The sequence below is a fragment of the Schistocerca cancellata genome, chromosome 1 (assembly GCF_023864275.1).
Source record: "Schistocerca cancellata isolate TAMUIC-IGC-003103 chromosome 1, iqSchCanc2.1, whole genome shotgun sequence".
NCBI lineage: Eukaryota > Metazoa > Arthropoda > Insecta > Orthoptera > Acrididae > Schistocerca > Schistocerca cancellata.
Genome location: NC_064626.1, coordinates 860,642,408 through 860,663,762, shown reverse-complemented (window position 1 = coordinate 860,663,762; position 21,355 = coordinate 860,642,408). Strand labels below are relative to the sequence as shown.

The window sequence follows — 21,355 nt, the reverse complement described above, 5'->3', positions numbered from 1 at the left end:
TGGCCACAGCATTCATCAGAAAAAGAAAGATAAACTGCCATCATTCATTCATACAAGCAAGCACACCTCAAGCACATAACCATCAATTCCGACAGCTCAGACTGGTCCAAGCTGCTGGAGTTGGTGGTTATGTGTGCATTTGGTGTGCTTCCTTCTGTGAATGTATTATGTGTGTTTCTCTTCCTTTTTCTGATGTGGGGTGTGTCCAAAAGCTTATGTGTAAGTGTCTTTTAATTGTGCCTGTTTGCAACTTAATGTTTCATCTTTACTGTAAGCAGAATTTTACCTTTCCTTCATTGTTGATATTCTAACCTGGAGTTTTCAGTGTGGTAAGTTTAATTCTACCGAAGAAGTTGGAATACTAAAAAAATATTACACTGATGTCAAACTAATTCAACTGCCAAAAGTAGTTTTATTTGCAAGGCTTCATATCCCTTGGGTGTAAGTGATTTTACTCTTCAGTCATTTGTTGTTCAACCAATCAACTGTAAAACTCAGACACCATGGAGATAAGCAGTCTAATCATTGTGCTCTGCATTAATCTGTGTGAAACAATTATATTTATGTGTAATGACATTTATGCCAATGTTCTCTTATGAAATGCACTGTCTCTGCACTCTTATTACCAAAACTCATGTTCATCAAAGAAATCTACTGTTTCTGTACCTGTGTGCGATGCCATGTCTATGTGCCGAGCTGCAGCCTTAGCAGCATTAACAGCTCCATCCACAACAGCATCTGGTGGTCCAACAAAACTTACAACTGTTCTGTTTGTAGAAATTCCAGGTTCCACTTCCAGCAATGTGCATCCCACAGTTGATTTGATGGCTTCAGATATTGCTTCAATTGTCTGAAAAGCATGCAGTATTTTTATATGGATAACTTCATTCACTATTATGAAAGTACTATTGATAATGATATTGATTTTCATTACTAATAATGTCTGCAGCCTTTTGAAAATCTGCTAAGAGAAAACAATAATAAAATAGAAACAGAAAAATTCGATATTAAGAACTCATAGGTGCAAAAAAGAACCTAGTTGATGGTAGCAGACACACAAAAGAAATGTGATAAAGTGTGCCTTAACTTTTTATGAAATATGCCATACCGAAAATCATAAATCACACTCCATACAATGCTGCAAGCAATGATCTGCACCTTGATCAATGAGTTATTCAAGCCAAAGAAGTCAATTATCATTCAAAAAGATGAGACCATTTTTCATTCGTTGTCAATGTTTGAAAGCAAATGGTTCAGTTTTAAAACTGACAATGACAAGTTTGCAAGAAATATGACATGATTAAAATTCAAATTTAAGTAGCAGCTATTCCTGTATGTGTACAACATTAATTGTTGATTGATATTCATCATAATATCTGACTGTAAAATCTGAATATGTTTCATAACTTTAATGGAAACATTTTGGTTTGTTATTGAATTTTGTCTGTATGCATTAATGCACCTGTAGTCTGAATGCCTGTTCAGTATCTAAGGGTTCAATTTAGGTAAAAGAACTACTAGACCATATTCCACATGAGCTGGGTAGTGGAAAGATGTTGAACTCCCATTCAGGAGGATCATCTGACCATCAAGAGTTAGGCATTTGTAACATCCTGTCAATATTAAAAGGAAAATGAAATGTATTGTAATATCTGTGTAATGGGAGTTTTTCATATCTTTGTCATATGTATACAATAATTGAACTGAACCTATTGTGTGTGTGTGTGTGTGTGTGTGTGTGTGTGTATGTATGCACTTTGTAGTCTATTTTAAATAAAAATCTTAACAGACTATGGGCCCAGACTGCTTGTGAACAGCTGCGAAGTAATTGTTGATTAAGATAACATTAATTTACTTGTTGTTTGTGTGTTAAATGAAAATGGCAGCTGGTGTTGGTGATAAGAAAATACCAGTGGAAAAAACTCGAAACACCTGAAGACTGGGCAAAGTGGAAATGGCATGTGTCGATGCTGTTGTGAACATATGTGCTTGAAGACATCGTAAACGGTACATACAAGTGTCCTGAATTGCTGCACAATGTGACCACGGAGGAAAAGGCAGCATATCAGCAGTGGCTGAAAGATGATGCAATAGCAGAAAATTTACCAGGAAGTGTGTTAGGAAAATCTGTTGCTGAGCTCATCATAACATTCTCCCATGCAAGTTAAATTTGGGATAAGTTACATGCACAATTCAAACAATGCAGTACACAACATCTGAACATGTTGGTAGAAGCATCTTTTCATGTTCAATGTGACACCAAAGAGGACATTAGCACACATGTCACAAAACTGCAGAAGCTTTTCATGGATTTGAATCGCAAATTGCAGAAGCAGATTTTTAAATGGTCGTATTCTCTCTGCACTAGGCAAAGCATATGACAATTTCAAGGACCTGTGGGACACAGTTCCATCTGAAAATCAAAGCATGAACCTTTTGATTGAAAAATACTGCACAATTGAATTGTGTGATCAAAGTATTGTTGAAACAGCTGTGTCTGTTACACATAGTTGCCCTAAAAAGAAAGTTCAGTGAAATAAAAGTGATGATATCAGTAGTGAAAAATCGAAAATGAATATTCAACACATGAAACAAAGATTTCCTTGTCACAGATGTGGGCAGGTAGGCCACTGGCAGCAGAGTGTCCCACAAAAAAGGCAGATAACATTCGCATCAATCGTTCTGAAAAGAAGATGGAAAAGAATGCTGCATTTTTCTCATGTATTTTCAGTGCTTCAGTCAAAAACTGTGTTGGAATTGACAGTTGTCACTGTGACAGTGGTACCACAAATCACATTGCTGCAAATAAACAATTTTTCATATCATATACAAAATTCGCCAACACTGAAAAGATTTCTATTGGGAAAAGAGGTGTGAGAATGTTGGCTCATCGACAGGAAACTGTGAAAATTCAAATGCAGTTGAATAGTGACAGAAAAATCAGTGAATTGAAAGGTGTACTTTATGTTCCTGAAGCAAGTGCTCACTTGTTTTCCATCAAAGCAGCTGTGTGAAGAGGTTTTTGTACTAGACTTGATGACAAATGTGTCGAAATTGAAGACAAAGTGACTGGGCAAACAATGCTGACTGGTCATGTCAGCCACGGTCTCTATGTTCTTAACATACATGTTGTTAAACCAGTAGAGCCAGCTCTAGTGAATTCAGTGACATTGTCAAATATGCTGCAAGTTTACTGTGAGAGATTTGGAGATCAACACAAACAACACATGAAATGCATCTTGAAGCAGATGAACTTCAATGTGCATGGGTGCAAAGAAGAATTCTATGATGGACATACACTCTGAAAAATGCATACACTGCTATTCAGGAATAGAATGAATCGACAAATCGTTACAGGAGAACAAATCCAAGCTGATATAAATGGACCTATGCTTCCAGAGTCTCTCAGAAAAACTCTCTTCTATGTAAGATTCAAAGATGATTTTAACAAGTTCTGTAAAAATTTCTTTCTTAAACAGAAAAGTGAAGTCAGCACAGTCCTGTAACAGTTCTTAAATGAAGTCAAGACAAATGGTCATGTTGTCAAACAATTCAGGTGTGGTGGAGGAAAAGAGTTTGATAACAAGAAAGTCTCAGAATTGCTGGCAAGCAGAGGAATAGAGCATTGCATCACTCCACCTTACACACCACAGCAAAATGGTGTTGCAAAAAGAGAAAACTGCGCTATTGTGGAGTGTGCACAGTCTATGTTGAACCCCAGTAAACTATGGAAGGAACTGTGGGCAGAAGCATGCAATACTTCTGCATAACTTTTAAATCACACTGGGAAATCCTCTATTGAAAACAAATTTCCATGTGAACTGTGCTATGGATGACCAGAAAGCAACCTAGATCATCCAAAAATGTTTGGCACAGAATGTCATGTGTATGTGATTTAGAATTTTCATTCAAAATTTTGACAATAAAGCTGTGCTTTGACATCTGGCAGGGTATGTAAATGACAGAGACGGCTGTAGGATCTGGATTCCATCTCAAATAAAAGTTGTGCTAAGTCATGATGTAAACTTCAAGACTGAAGCTGTATGCAATCTGTACACCAGTGCTGCTGAATTTGAAGTTATTGGTGAAGACACTGTTCAACAGAGTCAGCCTAATCAAACTTCTTATGGGAAAAAGGAATCAGAAGCTGCCAGCCATGATGAGAGAACAGAATGGGTAAGTAAAGTGGAAGAAGACTTGGAGACAACATCGAGTTCTGTAATAAGGAGGAGGAAGATTTGGATATGGTATCAAGTTCTGGAGAAAGCAAAATTTTGGGTGATGAATGAAGGAGCAAACACGAGAAGAAGAAACCAGAATGGGTGACCAGTGGAGATTATGTATACATGGCTGGAACTCCTATCATCAAGAATGAGGATCCAAGCTCACATGCAAATTCTTTGCAGTCTAGCAATAAAAATCAGTGGCTGGAGGCCATTCATGAAGAATTAAAGTCCCTGAAAGAGAATAATACTTGGATATTAGTTGAGCATCCAAGTTGTGTACAGATTTTGCATAATCGATGGGTCTTACAGAAGAAAAATGCGGAAAATGGGAAAGTTCACTTCAAGGATCCTTGTGGCCAAAGCACATGTACAAAGACAAGGAATTGATTATGAAGAAATGTTCAGCCCTGTCATACATTATGATACAATTTAAACTCTATTGGCAGTGGCTGCTGCAGTGAAATTGAAGTTCGACCAGTTTGATATCAAAACAGCTTTTCTAAATGATTTACTCGAAGAAGATGTATACATGGAACAACCTGAAGGTTTGAAGATGGTACTGGGCATGTTTGTTTGCTAAAGAAAAGTCTGTATGGTCTCAAACAGGCATCACATTGTTGAAACAAACGTTTCCTAGACTACATGACAAAGGCTGGATTTAAAAACAGTGATGCTGATCCATGTCTCTTCTACTGTTGGAGCAATCTATGTTGATGATGGTTTAGTTGTGGATAGTAAGAGAGCAGATATTGAAGAGTTCATGAAAATGTTGAAGCTGGAGTTTCACACAATTAGAGGGTCTCTAATAACTTTTTGGGTATGAAGATACAGCAAAATGAAGACAGATCAATAGCAGTGAACCAAGAAGACTACACAAAGGAAATTGTGAAATGATTTGGAAAGGATGAGTGTAATGCAGTTTCGACTTCAATTGGGCATGACAAAATAATGTCAAAGAGAAGATCACAGCCAAAGTTCTGTATCAAGAGTCAGTGGGTTATCTAACGTATTTGACTACATTTTTATGACCAGACATTGCAGTGAACAAAACAACTAGAGCGATGGAAGATCTTACAGTCTAGGACTGGTATTAAGTAAAATAAATGCTTAGGTACTTGAAGAATACGGTGGACTATGGAATTAAGTACAACAACAAAGAGAGGTTGAAAGTTTGCAGTGATGCTGATTATGCTGGTGACAAGGACACGAGATGTTTGACAGGTGTTGTCACAACTATGAGTCATGGATATGTATCATCAACCAGTCAATTACAACAGACAGCTGCAGCATCTATTTTGGAAGCAAATAATATCAGCCAGTGAAGGAGCAAAGGAGCTGATCTGGTTAAAAAGGTTGTTGTATGAATTGATTGCAACTAACAAATAAGTAAAATCACCTACACTGTATGTTGATAATGCAAGTACACTAAAACTGTCCGAAAATTCAACGTCGTCGTCATCGTGGTCTTCAGTCCTGAGACTGGTTTGATGCAGCTCTCCATGCTACTCTATCCTGTGCAAGTTTCTTCATCTCCCAGTACCTACTGCAACCTACATCCTTCTGAATCTGCTTAGTGTATTCATCTCTTGGTCTCCCCCTATGATTTTTACCCTCCACGCTGCCCTCCAATACTAAATTGGTGATCCCTTGATGCCTCAGAACATGTCCTACCAACCGATCCCTTCTTCTGGTCAAGTTGTGCCACAAACTTCTCTTTTCGCCAATCCTATTCAATACTTCCTCATTAGTTATGTGATCTACCCATCTAATCTTCAGCATTGTTCTGTAGCACCACATTTCAAAAGCTTCTATTCTCTTCTTGTCCAAACTATTTACTGTCCATGTTTCACTTCCATACATGGCTACACTCCATACAAATACTTTCAGAAATGACTTCCTGACACTTAAATCTATACTCGATGTTAACAAATTTCTCTTCTTGAGAAACGCTTTCCTTGCCGTTGCCAGTCTACATTTTATATCCTCTCTACTTCGTCCATCATCAGTTATTTTGCTCCCCAAATAGCAAAACTCCTTTACTACTTTAAGTGTCTCATTTCCTAATCTAATACCCTCAGCATCACCCGACTTAATTCGACTACATTCCATTATCCTCGTTTTGCTTTTGTTGATGTTCATCTTATATCCTCCCTTCAAGACACCATTCATTCCGTTCAACTGCTCTTCCAAGTCCTTTGCTGTCTCTGACAGAATTACAATGTCATCGGCGAACCTCAAAGTTTTTATTTCTTCTCCATGGATTTTAATACCTACTCCAAATTTTTCTTTTGTTTCCATTACTGCTTGCTCAATATACAGATTGAATAACATCGGGGAGAGGCTACAACCCTGTCTTACTCCCTTCCCAACCAATGCTTCCCTTTCATGTCCCTCAACTCTTATAACTGCCATCTGGTTTCTGTACAAGTTGTAAATAGCCTTTCGCTCCCTTTATTTTACCCCTGCCACCTTTAGAATTTGAAAGAGAGTATTCCAGTCAACATTATCAAAAGCTTTCTCTAAGTCTACAAATGCTAGAAACGTAGGTTTGCCTTTCCTTAATCTTTCTTCTAAGATAAGTCGTAGGGTCAGTATTGCCTCACGTGTTCCAGTATTTCTACGGAATCCAAACTGATCTTCCCCGAGGTTGGCTTCTACTAGTTTTTCCATTCGTCTGTAAAGAATTCGTGTTAGTACTTTGTAGCTGTGGCTTATTAAACTGATTGTTCGGTAATTTTCACATCTGTCAACACCTGCTTTCTTTGGGATTGGAATTATTATATTCTTCTAGAAGTCTGAGGGTATTTCACCTGTTTCATACATCTTGCTCACCAGGTGGTAGAGTTTATGCAAGTACACTAAAACTGTCTGAAAATTCAACATATCATCGAAAATCAAAGCACATAGAAATCCGTCACTTCTACATCAGGGAAAGGTTCCTGAATGGGGGTCTTGAATTAGAACACATTGACAGGACCAACCCGTTAGCTAATCTACTTACCAAGCCACTGGAAACAGTTTGACTTGAGATGCTGCATGAAAGAATTGGAATGCTGAAGATTAAATACATGTGAAACTCAGTACTCACCTCTTATTTTTCTTTGGAGGAAGTGTCAGTATCGGAAGAAAAATGAAATGTATTGTAACATCTGTGTAATGAGAGTTTTTCATATCTTTGTCACATGTGTGCACCTGAATCTTTGGACAGCAGAATCAAGGGTGCTTGTCTTTGTCACAAAACTGAACCTATTGTGTGTGTGTGTGTGTGTGTGTGTGTGTGTGTGTGTGTGTGTGTGTGTGTGTGTGTCTAACAGTGTATCTGTGAGGAACCACGTTTTTGTAAATCTTATGCACTTTGTAGTCTGTTTTAAATAAGTAATCTTAACACACCCTATTAATTTAATGTAGCATTTCTTGGGAGGATAACGTCTACAAAATCATTCCACACCAGAAGTAGTGCACATAACAGTGTACATTCACAAACAGCAAATATTGTTTAAAGTAATGATGCATTTGTATGTTATCTGTTTCATATGGTGTATGTTATCTGTTCCATATCTAATTGGCATTTGGAGTGACAGTTTGTGGCTGTTATGGAAGTTACAAGCTTGTCAGCTACAGAGGATGTGGTATATTGTTGGAAAGACAGTGAAGTAAGCAGTCACTGTGACTACAGAAAGCAGAAAAGGTGGACCAGAATGATTTATTAAACCATAAAATGGTCACAACTGGCCCATTATTCAGATGATGTAATACTTAACTGCATTGTTGTAAGAGTGCAAAGCATTGTCCAATTTGACCTAATTAAAAGTTGAGAAAGTTGCCTATTGTCTGACATCTAGAGAAGATGTGTATTCAGCAAACACTCAGTCACACAGCTGTAGCCTTTTTTGCAGTAATATATAGAGTTTGTTGCATCTGCGTTGATTGATTTGTGTAACATATGTTTGGAATGAGATTTTTGAATAGACAGATCATACCTGGAGACCAGAGAGGAAAAGTAAAGTGTGAGTTTTTCTTTCTTTTTTCTAGAAAAATGGCACGTTTGATTAGAGATCATTTTTCTTACATTATTCTGTAGGACAGCTACACAGCAAAGGCAGCAGGTAGAACTGAGAATAGAATTATTTTATCACTCCAAGTGCAACATTACAACTGCAGATGAAATCATTACTAAATACATTTTTTATATTAAGTGCCAATGCTAAACTTTTAATAATCAGATAGTGACTATGAACATTATTATTACTGATTTCATAAGCAATATAGGCTATCAATTGTCTCTGGATGAATCTGATGTTGTGATGTGAAATAAAAAATTATGTAATGGTAATTTAGAGATTTAGGAACCAGGTTTTAAATTGTAAGACATTTCCAGGAGTAGATGTGGACTCTGACCACAATCTGGTTCTACGGAGTTTCAGGGAGAGCATAAGGGAACAATTGACAGGAATGGGGCAAGTAAATAGAGTGGAAGAAGACATTATGACACCATATGAGCACCTAGAGAATGTTGTTGTTGTGGTCTTCAGTCCAGAGACTGGTTTGATGCAGCTCTCCATGCTACACTATCCTGTGCAACCTTCTTCATCTCCCAGCACCTACTGCAATACCTACTGCACACTACATCCTTCTGAATCTGCTTAGTGTATTCATCTCTTGGTCTCCCTCTACGATTTTTATCTTCTACGCTACCCTCCAATATTAAATTTGTGATCCCTTGATGCCTCAGAACATGTCCTATCAACTGTTCCCTTCTTCTAGTCAAGTTGTGCCACAAATCTCTCATCTCCCCAATCCTATTCAAGACCTCTTAATTAGTCATGTGATTCTTCTGTAGCACCACATTTCGAAAGCTTCTATTCTCTTCTTGTCTAAACTATTTACTATTCACGTTTCACTTCCATACATGGCTACCCTCCATACAAATACTTTCAGAAATGAGTTCCTGACACTTAAATCTATACTCGATGTTAACAAATTTCTCTTCTTCAGAAATGCTTTCCTTGCAATTGACAGTCTACATATTATATCCTCTCTACTTCGCCACCATCAGTTATTTTGCTCCCCAAATAGCAAAACTCCTTTACTACTTTAAGTGTCTCATTTCCTAATCTAGGAAATGAGACACTTAAATTTCCTAATCTAAGAAAGAAAACTGGCGTTCTGCGGATCGGAGCGTGGAATGTCAGATCACTTAATCGGGCAGGTAGGTTAGAAAATTTAAAAAGGGAGATGGATAGGTTAAAGTTAGATATAGTGGGAATTAGTGAAGTTCGGTGGCAGGAGGAACAAGACTTTTGGTCAGGTGATTACAGGGTTATAAATACAAAATCAAATAGGGGTAATGCAGGAGTAGGTTTAATAATGAATAAAAAAATAGGAGTACGGGTTAGCTACTACAAACAGCATAGTGAACGCATTATTGTGGCCAAGATAGACACAAAGCCCATGCCTACTACAGTAGTACAAGTTTATATGCCAACTACCTCTGCAGATGATGAAGAAATAGATGAAATGTATGACGAGATAAAAGAAATTATTCAGGTAGTGAAGGGAGACGAAAATTTAATAGTGATGGGTGACTGGAATTCGTCAGTAGGAAAAGGGAGAGAAGGAAACATAGTAGGTGAATATAGATTGGGGGGAAGGAATGAAAGAGGAAGCCGCCTTGTAGAATTTTGCACAGAGCATAACTTAATCATAGCTAACACTTGGTTCAAGAATCATGAAAGGAGGCTGTATACATGGAAGAAGCCTGGAGATACTGACAGGTTTCAGATAGATTATATAATGGTAAGACAGAGATTTAGGAACCAGGTTTTAAATTGTAAGACATTTCCTGGGGCAGATGTAGATTCTGACCACAATCTATTGGTTATGAACTGCAGATTGAAACTAAAGAAACCGCAAAAAGGTGGGAATTTAAGGAGATGGGACCTGGATAAACTGAAAGAACCAGAGGTTGTAGAGAGTTTCAGGGAGAGCATTAGGGAACAATTGACAGGAATGGGGGAAAGAAATACAGTAGAAGAAGAATGGGTAGCTCTGAGGGATGAAGTGGTGAAGGCAGCAAAGGATCAAGTAGGTAAAAAGACGCGGGCTAATAGAAATCCTTGGGTAACAGAAGAAATATTGAATTTAATTGATGAAAGGAGAAAATATAAAAATGCAGTAAATGAAGCAGGCAAAAAGGAATACAAACGTCTCAAAAATGAAATCGACAGGAAGTGCAAAATGGCTAAGCAGGGATGGCTAGAGGACAAATGTAAGGATGTAGAGGCTTGTCTCACTAGGGGTAAGATAGATACTGCCTACAGGAAAATTAAAGAGACCTTTGGAGAGAAGAGAACCACTTGTATGAATATCAAGAGCTCAGATGGCAACCCAGTTCTAAGCAAAGAAGAGAAAGGAGAAAGGTGGAAGGAGTATATAGAGGGTTTATACAAGGGCGATGTACTTGAGGACAATATTATGGAAATGGAAGAGGATGTAGATGAAGATGAAATGGGAGATAAGATACTGTGTGAAGAGTTTGACAGAGCACTGAAAGACCTGAGTCAAAACAAGGCCCCGGGAGTAGACAACATTCCATTAGAACTACTGATGGCCTCAGGAGAGCCAGTCATGACAAAACTCTACCATCTGGTGAGCATGATGTATGAGACAGGCAAAATACCCTCAGACTTTAAGAAGAATATAATAATTCCAATCCCAAAGAAAGCAGGTGTTGACAGATGTTAAAGTTACCGAACTATCAGTTTAATAAGTCACAGCTGCAAAATACTAACGCAAATTCTTTACAGACGAATGGAAAAACTGGTAGAAGCCGACCTCGGGGAAGATCAGTTTGGATTCCGTAGAAATGTTGGAACACGTGAGGCAATACTGACCTTACGACTTATCTTGGAAGAAAGATTAAGAAAAGGCAAACGTACGTTTCTAGCATTTGTAGACTTAGAGAAAGCTTTTGACAATGTTGACTGGAATACTCTCTTTCAAATTCTGAAGGTGGCAGGGGTAAAATACAGGGAGTGAAAGGCTATTTACAATTTGTACAGAAACCAGATGGCAGTTATAAGAGTCGAGGGGCATGAAAGGGAAGCAGTGGTTGGGAAAGGAGTGAGACAGGGTTGTAGCCTCTCCCCGATGTTATTCAATCTGTATATTGAGCAAGCAGTAAAGGAAACAAAAGAAAAATTCAGAGTAGGTATTAAAATTCATGGAGAAGAAGTAAAAACTTTGAGGTTCGCCGATGACATTGTAATTCTGTCAGAGACAGCAAAGGACTTGGAAGAGCAGTTGAACGGAATGGACAGTGTCTTGAAAGGAGGATATAAGATGAACATCAACAAAAGCAAAACGAGGATAATGGAATGTAGTCAAATTAAGTCGGGTGATGCTGAGGGAATTAGATTAGGAAATGAGACACTTAAAGTAGTAAAGGAGTTTTGCTATTTAGGGAGTAAAATAACCGATGATGGTCGAAGTAGAGAGGATTTAAAATGTAGACTGGCAATGGCAAGGAAAGTGTTTCTCAAGAAGAGAAATTTGGTAACATCGAATATAGATTTAGGTGTCAGGAAGTCATTTCTGAAAGTATTTGTATGGAGTGTAGCCATGTATGGAAGTGAGACATGGACGATAACTAGTTTGGACAAGAAGAGAATAGAAGCTTTCGAAATGTGGTGCTACAGAAGAATGCTGAAGATAAGGTGGGTAGATCACGTAACTAATGAGGAGGTATTGAATAGTATTGGGGAGAAGAGAAGTTTGTGGCACAACTTGACTAGAAGAAGGGATCGGTTGGTAGGACAAGTTCTGAGGCATAGAGAGATCACAAATTTAGCATTGGAGGGCAGCGTGGAGGGTAAAAATCGTAGAGGGAGACCAAGAGATCATTACACTAAGCAGATTCAGAAGGATGTAGGTTGCAGTAGGTACTGGGAGATGAAGAAGCTTGCACAAGATAGAGTAGCATGGAGAGCTGCATCAAACCAGTCTCAGGACTGAAGACCACAACAAACATACATTCCTAATCTAATTCCCTCAGTGTCACTCGACTTAATTCGACTACATTCCATTATCATTGTTTTGCTTCAGTTGATGTTCATCTTATATCCTCCCTCCAAGACACTGTTCATTCCGTTCAACTGCTCTTCCAAGTCCTGTGCTGTCTCTGACAGAATTACAATGTCATCGGTGAACCTCAAAGTTTTTATTTCTTCTCCAAGGATTTTAATATTTACTCTGAATTCTTCTTTTGTTTCCTTTACTGCTTGCTCAATATACAGATTCGATAACATGGGGGAGAGGCTACAACCCTGTCTCACTCCCTTCCCAACCACTGCGTGCCTTTCATGCCCCTCGACTCTTATAACTACCATGTGGTTTCTGTATACATTGTAAATAGCTTTTTGCTCCCTGTATTTTACCCTGCCACCTTTAGAATTTGAAAGAGAGTATTCCAGCCAGCATTGTCAAAAGCTTTATGCAAGTGTACAAATGCTAGAAACGTAGGTTTGCCTTTCCTTAATGTGTCTTCTAAGATAAGTTGTAGGGTCAGTATTGCCTCACATGTCCCAATATTTCTACGGAATCCAAACTGATCTTCCCCAAGGTCAGCTTCTACCAGTTTTTCCATTCATCTGTAAAAAATTTGCGTTAGCATCTTGCAGCTGTAACTTATTAAACTAATAGTTCAGTAATTTTCACATCTGTCAACACCTGCTTTCTTTGGGATTGGAATTATTATATTCTTCTTGAAGTCTGAAGGTATCTCACCTGTCTCATACATCTTGCTCATCAGATGGTAGAATTTTGTCAGGACTGGCTCTCCCAAGGCTGTCAGTAGTTCTAATGGAATGTTGTCTACTCCCGGGGTCTTGTTTCGTCTTAGGTCTTTCAAACTCTTCACGCAGTATCATATCTTCCATTTCATCTTCATCTGCATCCTCTTCCATTTTTATAATATTGTCAAGTACATCACCCTTGTATAGATCCTCTATATACTCCTTCCACCTTTCTGGTTTCCCTTCTTTGCTTAGAACTATGTTTCCATCTGAGCTCTTGATATTCATACAAGTGGTTATCTTTTCTCCAAAGGTCTCTTTATTTTTCTGTAGGCGGTATCTATCTTATCCTTAGTGAGATATGCCTCTACATCCTTACATTTGTCCTCTAGCCATCCCTGCTTAGCCATTTTGCACTTCCTGTTGATCTCATTTTTGAGATGTTTGTATTCCTTTTTGCCTGTTTCGTTTACTGCATTTTTATATTTTCTTCTTTCATCAATTAAATTCAATATCTCTTTTGTTGCCCAAGGATTTCTACTAGCCATCGTCTTTTTACCTACTTGATCCTCTGCTGCCTTCACTATTTAATCCCTCAAAGGTACCCATTCTTCTTCTACTGTATTTCTTTCTCCCATTCCTGTGAATCATTCCCTAATGATCTCCCTGAAACTCTCTACAACCTCTGGTACTGCCAGTTTATCCAAGTCCCATCTCCACCGTTTTGTAGTTCCTTCAGTTTTAAACTACAGTTCATAACCAATAGATTGTGATCAGTATCCACATCTGCCCCTGGAAATGTCTTACAGTTTAAAACCTGGTTCCTAAATCTCTGTCTTACCATTATATAATCTATCTGAAACCTTCTAGTATCATCAGGGTTCTTCCATGTATACAACCTTCTTTCATGATTCTTGAACCAAGTGTTAGCTGTGATTAAGTTATGCTCTGTGCAAAATTCTACCAGGCGGCTTCCTCTTGCATTTCTTAGCCCCAATCCATATTCACCTACTACGTTTCCTTCTCTTCCTTTTCCTACTGTCGAATTCCAGTCACTATTAAATTTTCATCTCCCTCACTACCTGAATAATTTCTTTTATCTCATCATACATTTCACCAATCTCTTCATCATCTGCAGAGCTAGTTGGCATATAAACTTGTACTACTGTAGTAGGCATGGGCTTTGTGTCTATCTTGGCCACAATAATGCGTTCACTATGCTGTTTGTAGTAGCTAACCCGTACTCCTATTTTTTTATTCATTATTAAACCTACTCCTGCATTACCCCTATTTGATTTTGTATTTATAACCCTGTATTCACCTGGCCAAAAGTCTTGTTCCTCCTGCCACCGAACTTCACTAATTCCCAATATATCTAACTTTAACCTATCCATTTCCCTTTTTAAATTTTCTAACCTACCTGCCCGATTATGGCATCTGACATTCAACGCTCCAATCCGTAGAATGCCAGTTGTCTTTCTCCTGATAACAGATGTCCTCCTGAGTAGTCCCCACCCAGAGATCTGAATGGGGGACTATTTTACCTCTGGAATATTTTATCCAAGAGGACACCATCATCATTTAATCATACAGTAAAACTGCATGCCCTCGGAAAAGTTACGGCTGTAGTTTCCCCTTGCTTTCAGCCATTTGCAGTACCAGCACAGCAAGGCCGTTAGTGTTATAAGGCCAGATGAGCCAATCATCCAGACTGTTGCCCCTGTAAATACTGAAAAGGCTGCTGCCCCTCTTCAGGAATCACACGTTTGCCTGCTCTCTCAACAGATACCCCTCCGTTGCGGTTGCACCTACGGTACGGCTATCTGTATCGCTGAGGCACGCAAGTCTCCCCACCAATGTCCATGGATCATGGGGGGAGGATCTAGAGAATATGCTACCTTTAATTATATGGAGCAGCATAAAGTTTTTATCCTGTCTATGCACAGAACAACAAAAAAGCTTGATTTAAAGTACTATCATATGATGTCAAAAACTATGTAGAGGACATCTCAAAATTTCAGAAGGACACCGTAATAAGACATTCAACTGGATACCTAGCAACTATCTCCAGCATTCCTTATATCCTCTGAGGGGATGTTCAGCACAGCTTCTACTTAGAGAGGTGAATTCAGATTGTTTTCAGCCGAGGAGTTGGTACTGATGAATTGGAATACTTTTCCATGTGCACTCGAGCACATCTAACAAATAATTACTGAAATGACATGTTGTCATTATGAAAGCTGACAGCATACACGGTTGTACATGTTTTCAAGCAGGTGCCAGCAACACTAATGTGAAAGGCAGCTATTTGTTATGAGACGTAAGCAGTTTACAAACATGTGTGCCATATGAATGACTTATGACTTTGTACTGTTCATCTGAGACAGGGGCACTGTGGGGAGTGCCCCACATAAGTGTGGTAGGACCAATATTATTTTCTATGTACATAGACCTGGCGGGCAGATTGGGTATCAATCAGTGAGTGTTTTCTGAAGTTGCTGTCATGTACGGGTAGGTGTCGAACCTGAGTGAGTAGGAGGATACCAGATGACTTAGAAAAAATTTATAGTTGGTGTGACGAATGGCGACTAATCCTAAATGTAAAAAAAAGTAAGTTAATGCATACGATAAGGACAAACAAACCCTTAACATTTGAATACACCATTAGTAGTGTACTGCTTGACCCAGTCATGTCATTTAAAAAGTTAGATATAACATTGCAAAGTGATATGAAAGGATTATGGTAGGGAACGCCAGTGATGGTCATAGTCTGTAGGGAGAATTTTAGGAAACTGTGGTTCATCTGTAAAGGACATTAAATATAGGATGCTAGTGTGACCTGTTCTTGAGTACTGCTCGAGTGTTTAGAATCCATGCCAGATCGGATTATAGGAAGACATTGAGGCAGTTCAGAGGCGGACTTTTAAATTTGTTACCAATAAGTTTAAACGACATGCAAGTATTACAGAGATGCTTGGTGATTCCCAGAGGGAAGGCAATATTATTTTCGATGAATACTATTGAGAAATTGTAGAGAAGCTGACTATAGGACTATTCTAATGCTGCCAACATATATTCTGCAAAAGGACAACGAATGTAAGATACACACAAGAAATTACTGCTCATATGGAGACATATAGTCATTTTCCCTTGCTCTATTTATGAGTGTAACAGGAAAGAAATGACTAATGGTGGCATGGGGTAACGCCTACTACGTGCCGTAATGTGGTTTGCAGATCTAGATGTAGATATCTGAAATATTCATTATCTACTAGTTGCTCCTTATCTCGAAATGCTCAGCTTTGGATTCTCTATTAACTTTTAATTTGGGATACCCTGCTTAGTTGTGTCTGATGGGGTGACACCTGGTCAGTCTCATATTTTGAGCAGCTATGTGCATAACATCAGTACACACAAGCCAAAGGTCAATATACAGAGTATTCTTTAAAAGAAACTGTCACATATTCCTATAGGAGGTAGTACTGGTCAAACCTAGAAGAAAAGTTATCATAACATTATGTCCAGAAACCAAATCACGCTGAGATATGGGCCATTCCCACTTGTCTGTTACCTAGAAGCAGATATTATAGGCAGTGTTGTCTGTGGTTTTCATAAGTCCTGACACATCATTCAGCGTTTCTTCACCGTGAATCACACACACTTTCAAATGCACCTGAATCCATTCAGTTTGTGTCACATGCATTGGTGACATGCTCCTGTAATGTCTGTTGATTGTCAATGGGTTGGAAAATCACCAATGCCCTTAAATGTCCCCAAATCCTGAAATTCATTGGATTCATGTTTGGTGAACGGGGAGGCTTTGCTTCTGGACCTCTTTGACTAATGTGTCACCCACGAAATATTGTGGTGAGGTACTGTTACACAGTTCGTAGAAAATGGGGTGCTGCCCCGTCATATGTGAAACACAGTCGCTGTATTCCTGCAAGGGCCTTGTCATCCAACACTAATGGTAATTCATCGTGCAGAAATCAATGACACACAGCAACTGTTACTCTGTTTTGTAAAGTGTATATATGTCTCATGAGTCTGTCAATGAGAGATCCTGCCCACACATTGATACTGAAATGATCCTAAAGCCTCCGTGACCGTTAGAGGATTTGTATCTGCCCACACAGGCATATTGTGGTAAATTACTATGCCATTGCTGGTGAATCCTGAAAATACTACACAACTGCTCATCAGAGGTAAAATGGTCGGTATCTCAACAGGAATTGGTTTCAGCCCACACAATAATAGGAACTTCTCTTCCAGTTTTGGCAAAGCACCAGTAGGAATATATGACACTCCTATTTAAACACTGTGGATAACATGTCACTGTGGACCACAGTGCATGTTTTTGGAACAATAACCATGAGTTAGTAATTGAAAAGGAATGCTGACTTACTGCTCTAGCAATTAAATTTGTGGTAGCAAAATGGACATGTTAGTGTAGTCCGATCCTGTTCAGTTGCCATGTTATTGATTAGGTTAGGTGCCTAGAGCAAGAGACTGTCGGGAGATATATACTATCTGATCATAAGTACACAGACTCACCTATGTAATGGTTAATTGACCACTAGAGGTAAACCTGCCAGTTTAAAAGGAGCCAGGGAGTGTTGTGATGTTAGCAGAGAACCTGTAACAACACAGTGGATCGGTCAGGAGAAGTCACTGACTTTGAACATGGAGTAGTCACTGTATGTCACCTCAGTAGCAAATACACCAGGTTCATTTGAACCCTTCTGTAGCTGCCCAAGTCTACTGCTGGTGATGTGACTGTGAAGTGGGAATGCAAAGGCACAATCACAGCTAAACCAAGACCAGCCAGACCCCATGTACTGATGGAAAGGGACAATCAGGCATCAGTAAGGGTGATTGTAAAAACTCACATAAATTAAGTGGAAGGAATCACTCATCAGTTCCAGAGTGCTATCAGCGGTCCAGCTAGCATAACAACTGTGCGTAGGGAGTTAAAAAGAACGAGATTCAATGGTCGAGTAGATCCTCATAAGCCACAAGTTTATGCAGTCAGTGCTAAGCAAGGCTTGAGGCGGTGTAAAGAGCGACACTGTTGGTCAGTGGAGGACTGGAAATCACGCTGTAGCCTATGGCAATCCGATGCAAAGTTTTAGTTTTTGAGAATGCCTGGAGAACGTAAGTTACTATCAAGTATAGTGCTACAGTGACGTACTGAGGAGGTGGTGTCAGGGTATAGGGGTGTTTCGCGGATAGAGTGTGATTCCCATATTTCACCTGACGTTAAATGCAGAAGGGTTCAAAGCTATTTTACAGCATAGTGTACTGCGTACAATAAAGGAACTGTTTGGAGACAATGACTATTGGTATCAGGTTGGGAGTGCACGGTGTCATAAAGCACTATCTGTGAGGCTGCACTTTGTGGACAATAACATTCCTGAAATAGACTGCCCTGGCCATAGCTCCGACCTGGACCCAAATAAAACCTTTGGGACGAGTTAGAACGTCGTTTTCGCTCCAGGCCCCAGTGTCTACCATATCTATCTTCTCTGGTTTAGCCTCTTGAGGAAGAAGGGGTGCCCATTCCTTCACAGACATTTAGACTTAAAAGTGTCCCCAGTAGAGTGTAAGTCTTCATAAAGGCAACATATGGAGAGACATCATATTAATGCCCCTGATGGGTGTCCAGGTATTTTTTTATCAGTGTATCTCTGTGATAAGTAGACCTATAGACTTAAAAGTTTCCTCAATAGAGTTTAAGCCTTCATAAAGGTGAAAGGTGGAGATGCATCATATTAATGTCCCTGATAGGTGTCCAGGTATTTTTTATCAGTGTATCTCTGTGATAAGTAGACCTACTATTTTCGTCAAGTAGGCTATGTAGCTGCTTTTGTGTTCGTTACACGTCCTCCGCGACCTACCATATACGGAGACACAGCTGCTCAACTGATAACAGTGACTTTCTTTAGTTGTGAGAATGCACCAATATCACTTATATCACTTTGACTCACTTAAAGAGCCATCAACAATCGTAACTTCAAATATGGCATCCTTTAACAGAATTCCTACAGTATTATTCATTTAAGAGTATTGTGCTACGAAGGACACCTTACATATTCGATAGTCATTTGGGATGGCAAAGTACAGATAAAATATTAGAGGTTTATCGTGATAACTGGGCTTCAGAGACACCACCGCAAGGCACTGTACCTTTCCAACATACTCACCATTAGACACTGCAGCTGCAGATGTGGCTCGCTCTTTCTTCCTTAACAACTGTCAAAGTGTTTTCACGTGATTAGGAAGACTTTCCAGATATAATGACTAATAATACTCTTCTTGGATATTCAGCTGGATAATATAGTTATCTTGACACAATATTTCAGTGAGCCAACTGGTCATCATCTTCAGGTGAGTATGTTGATGCACAACCATGCTGGAAATGAATTTCCACCAGAATATGCAGTTCCTTTATACACCACGACCAATTCTGTTGAAAACTCAGTTCCGGCGAGATTGTGCATCAGCATACTCACCTTAAGACTGTGGACAGTTGGTTCGTTGAAATATTGTGCCGAGATGACTACATTATCTGGCTGCATTTCCGAGAAGAGCATCATCAGTTTATTTTCAGGACATACTACAATTAATAGCAATTCTGTTGAAAACTCAGTTCCAGCGAGATTGTGCATCAGCATACTCACCCTAAGACTGTGGGCAGTTGGTTCGTTTAAATATTGTGCCGAGATGACTACATTATCTGGCTGCATTTCCGAGAAGAGCATCATCAGTTTATTTTCAGGACATACTACAATTAATAGCAAAGAATGGCAAAGGAAAAAAAACCTTTTCAGTAGACAAGAGATAATTACGAATTTGTGTTTACGAACCATCACAGGCTTCAGTATGAAACGTTGTGCTAATCAGTGTAATGTGTTTGAACTGTAAACTCTGCGATTCAGTCCACACTTAACTGGACTCAGATTTCACCCATCGCCACAAAGTACAATACTGCTTCAGTGGGTTACATGATAAAATTTAATGTACACTGGTACCTGTTGAAGGAAGTGTTGCACATGCTGTTCTCGCATTTGGATGCAATACTGCACTCATCTCTGCAGTGAGTTGTGAGGTCTTTCACGCACCAGCGGATCAGTTCGCAAAGCTTGACAAGACTGTGCACATCGCTGTTTCAGCTCTTTAACTGTATCAACAGGAGTGCTGTACACTCATTTCTAACATGAACCTAGATAGCAAAATCCAAGCCCCAGTTCCACCTATCCATCTTGTACCTAAATTGGCGCGTTAGATGTCGACTTACATCAGTAGCAAAATGTGCCGGAGCTCCATCATGCATCTTTCCTTAACAATGGGTCATGGGTGAAATTTGAGCCCTTTTAGGTGGTGACTTAAGCGAAAAGTTTACCTTAAAAAAAAAGGAGAAAAACACGAAGAAATTATTCAAATGAGACGGAAATCGGTAGGTGTGAATTACAGGTACAGACAAACAAATGATTACAAGCTCAGAAAGTCTGAAAGTTTATTAAAGAGAGAGAATTTCACAAGTTCAACAATAAAACAACACATTCGTCTTCCTCTGGCCCTTATGCAAGCAATTATTCGGCTTCGCATTGACTAATAGAGTTTTTGGATATCCTCCTGAGCGATATCGTGCCAAGTTCTGTACAACTGGCGCGTTATGTCGTGAAAATCCGTTGTTAGTTGGAGAACCCTGCCCATATTGCTTCAAATTTCTCAACTGGAGAAAGATCGGGCGATATTGCTGGTGAAGGTAGGGTCTGGCAAGCACAAAGACAAGCACTGGAAACTCTCGGTGTGTGCGACATGTAAGCCCAGGATGGCTTGCCATGATGGGCAACAAAACGGGGCGTAGAATACCGTCGACGTACTATTGTGTTGTAAGGCTGCCCCGGATGACAAAGGGCTGCTGCTTTGAAATGAAACGGCACCCTAGACCACACTCCTGGCTGTCGGACCGTATATCAGGTGACAGTCAGGTTGGTATCCCACCGCTGCCCAAGGCGTCTTCAAATACGACTTCGCTGGTCACTGAGGCCTGAAATATTATCGATTGGAGTAGAATTGTCTTCAGTGATGAGGTGTCGCTTTGAACTGAGCCCCGATGATCAGCAAAGACGTGTCTGAAGATGCGCTGGACAGCGATGGGATACAATCTGACTGTCGTCTGCCATACTGCCTGACAATGAGTGATAGTGTGGAGTGACATTTTGTCTCATAGCAGGACCTCTTTGGTTGTCATCTGCGGCATCCTTACAACACAGCAGTACGTCCCATTTTGTTGCCCTTCATAGCAAGCCATCTTGGGCTTACATTTTGCAC

The 21,355-nt window shown here is 39.5% G+C and overlaps 1 protein-coding gene across 1 annotated transcript in view; it reads right to left on the bottom strand.

The window, feature by feature from the left end:
• Positions 1-21,355, bottom strand: part of LOC126189230 (formimidoyltransferase-cyclodeaminase-like) — a 124,534-nt gene that overhangs the window by 96,870 nt on the left and 6,309 nt on the right. Inside the window, exon 2 of the mRNA XM_049930925.1 lies at positions 667-850. Within this exon, the coding sequence (XP_049786882.1) occupies positions 667-850 (184 nt within the window). The remainder of the gene's footprint in view (positions 1-666; positions 851-21,355) is intronic.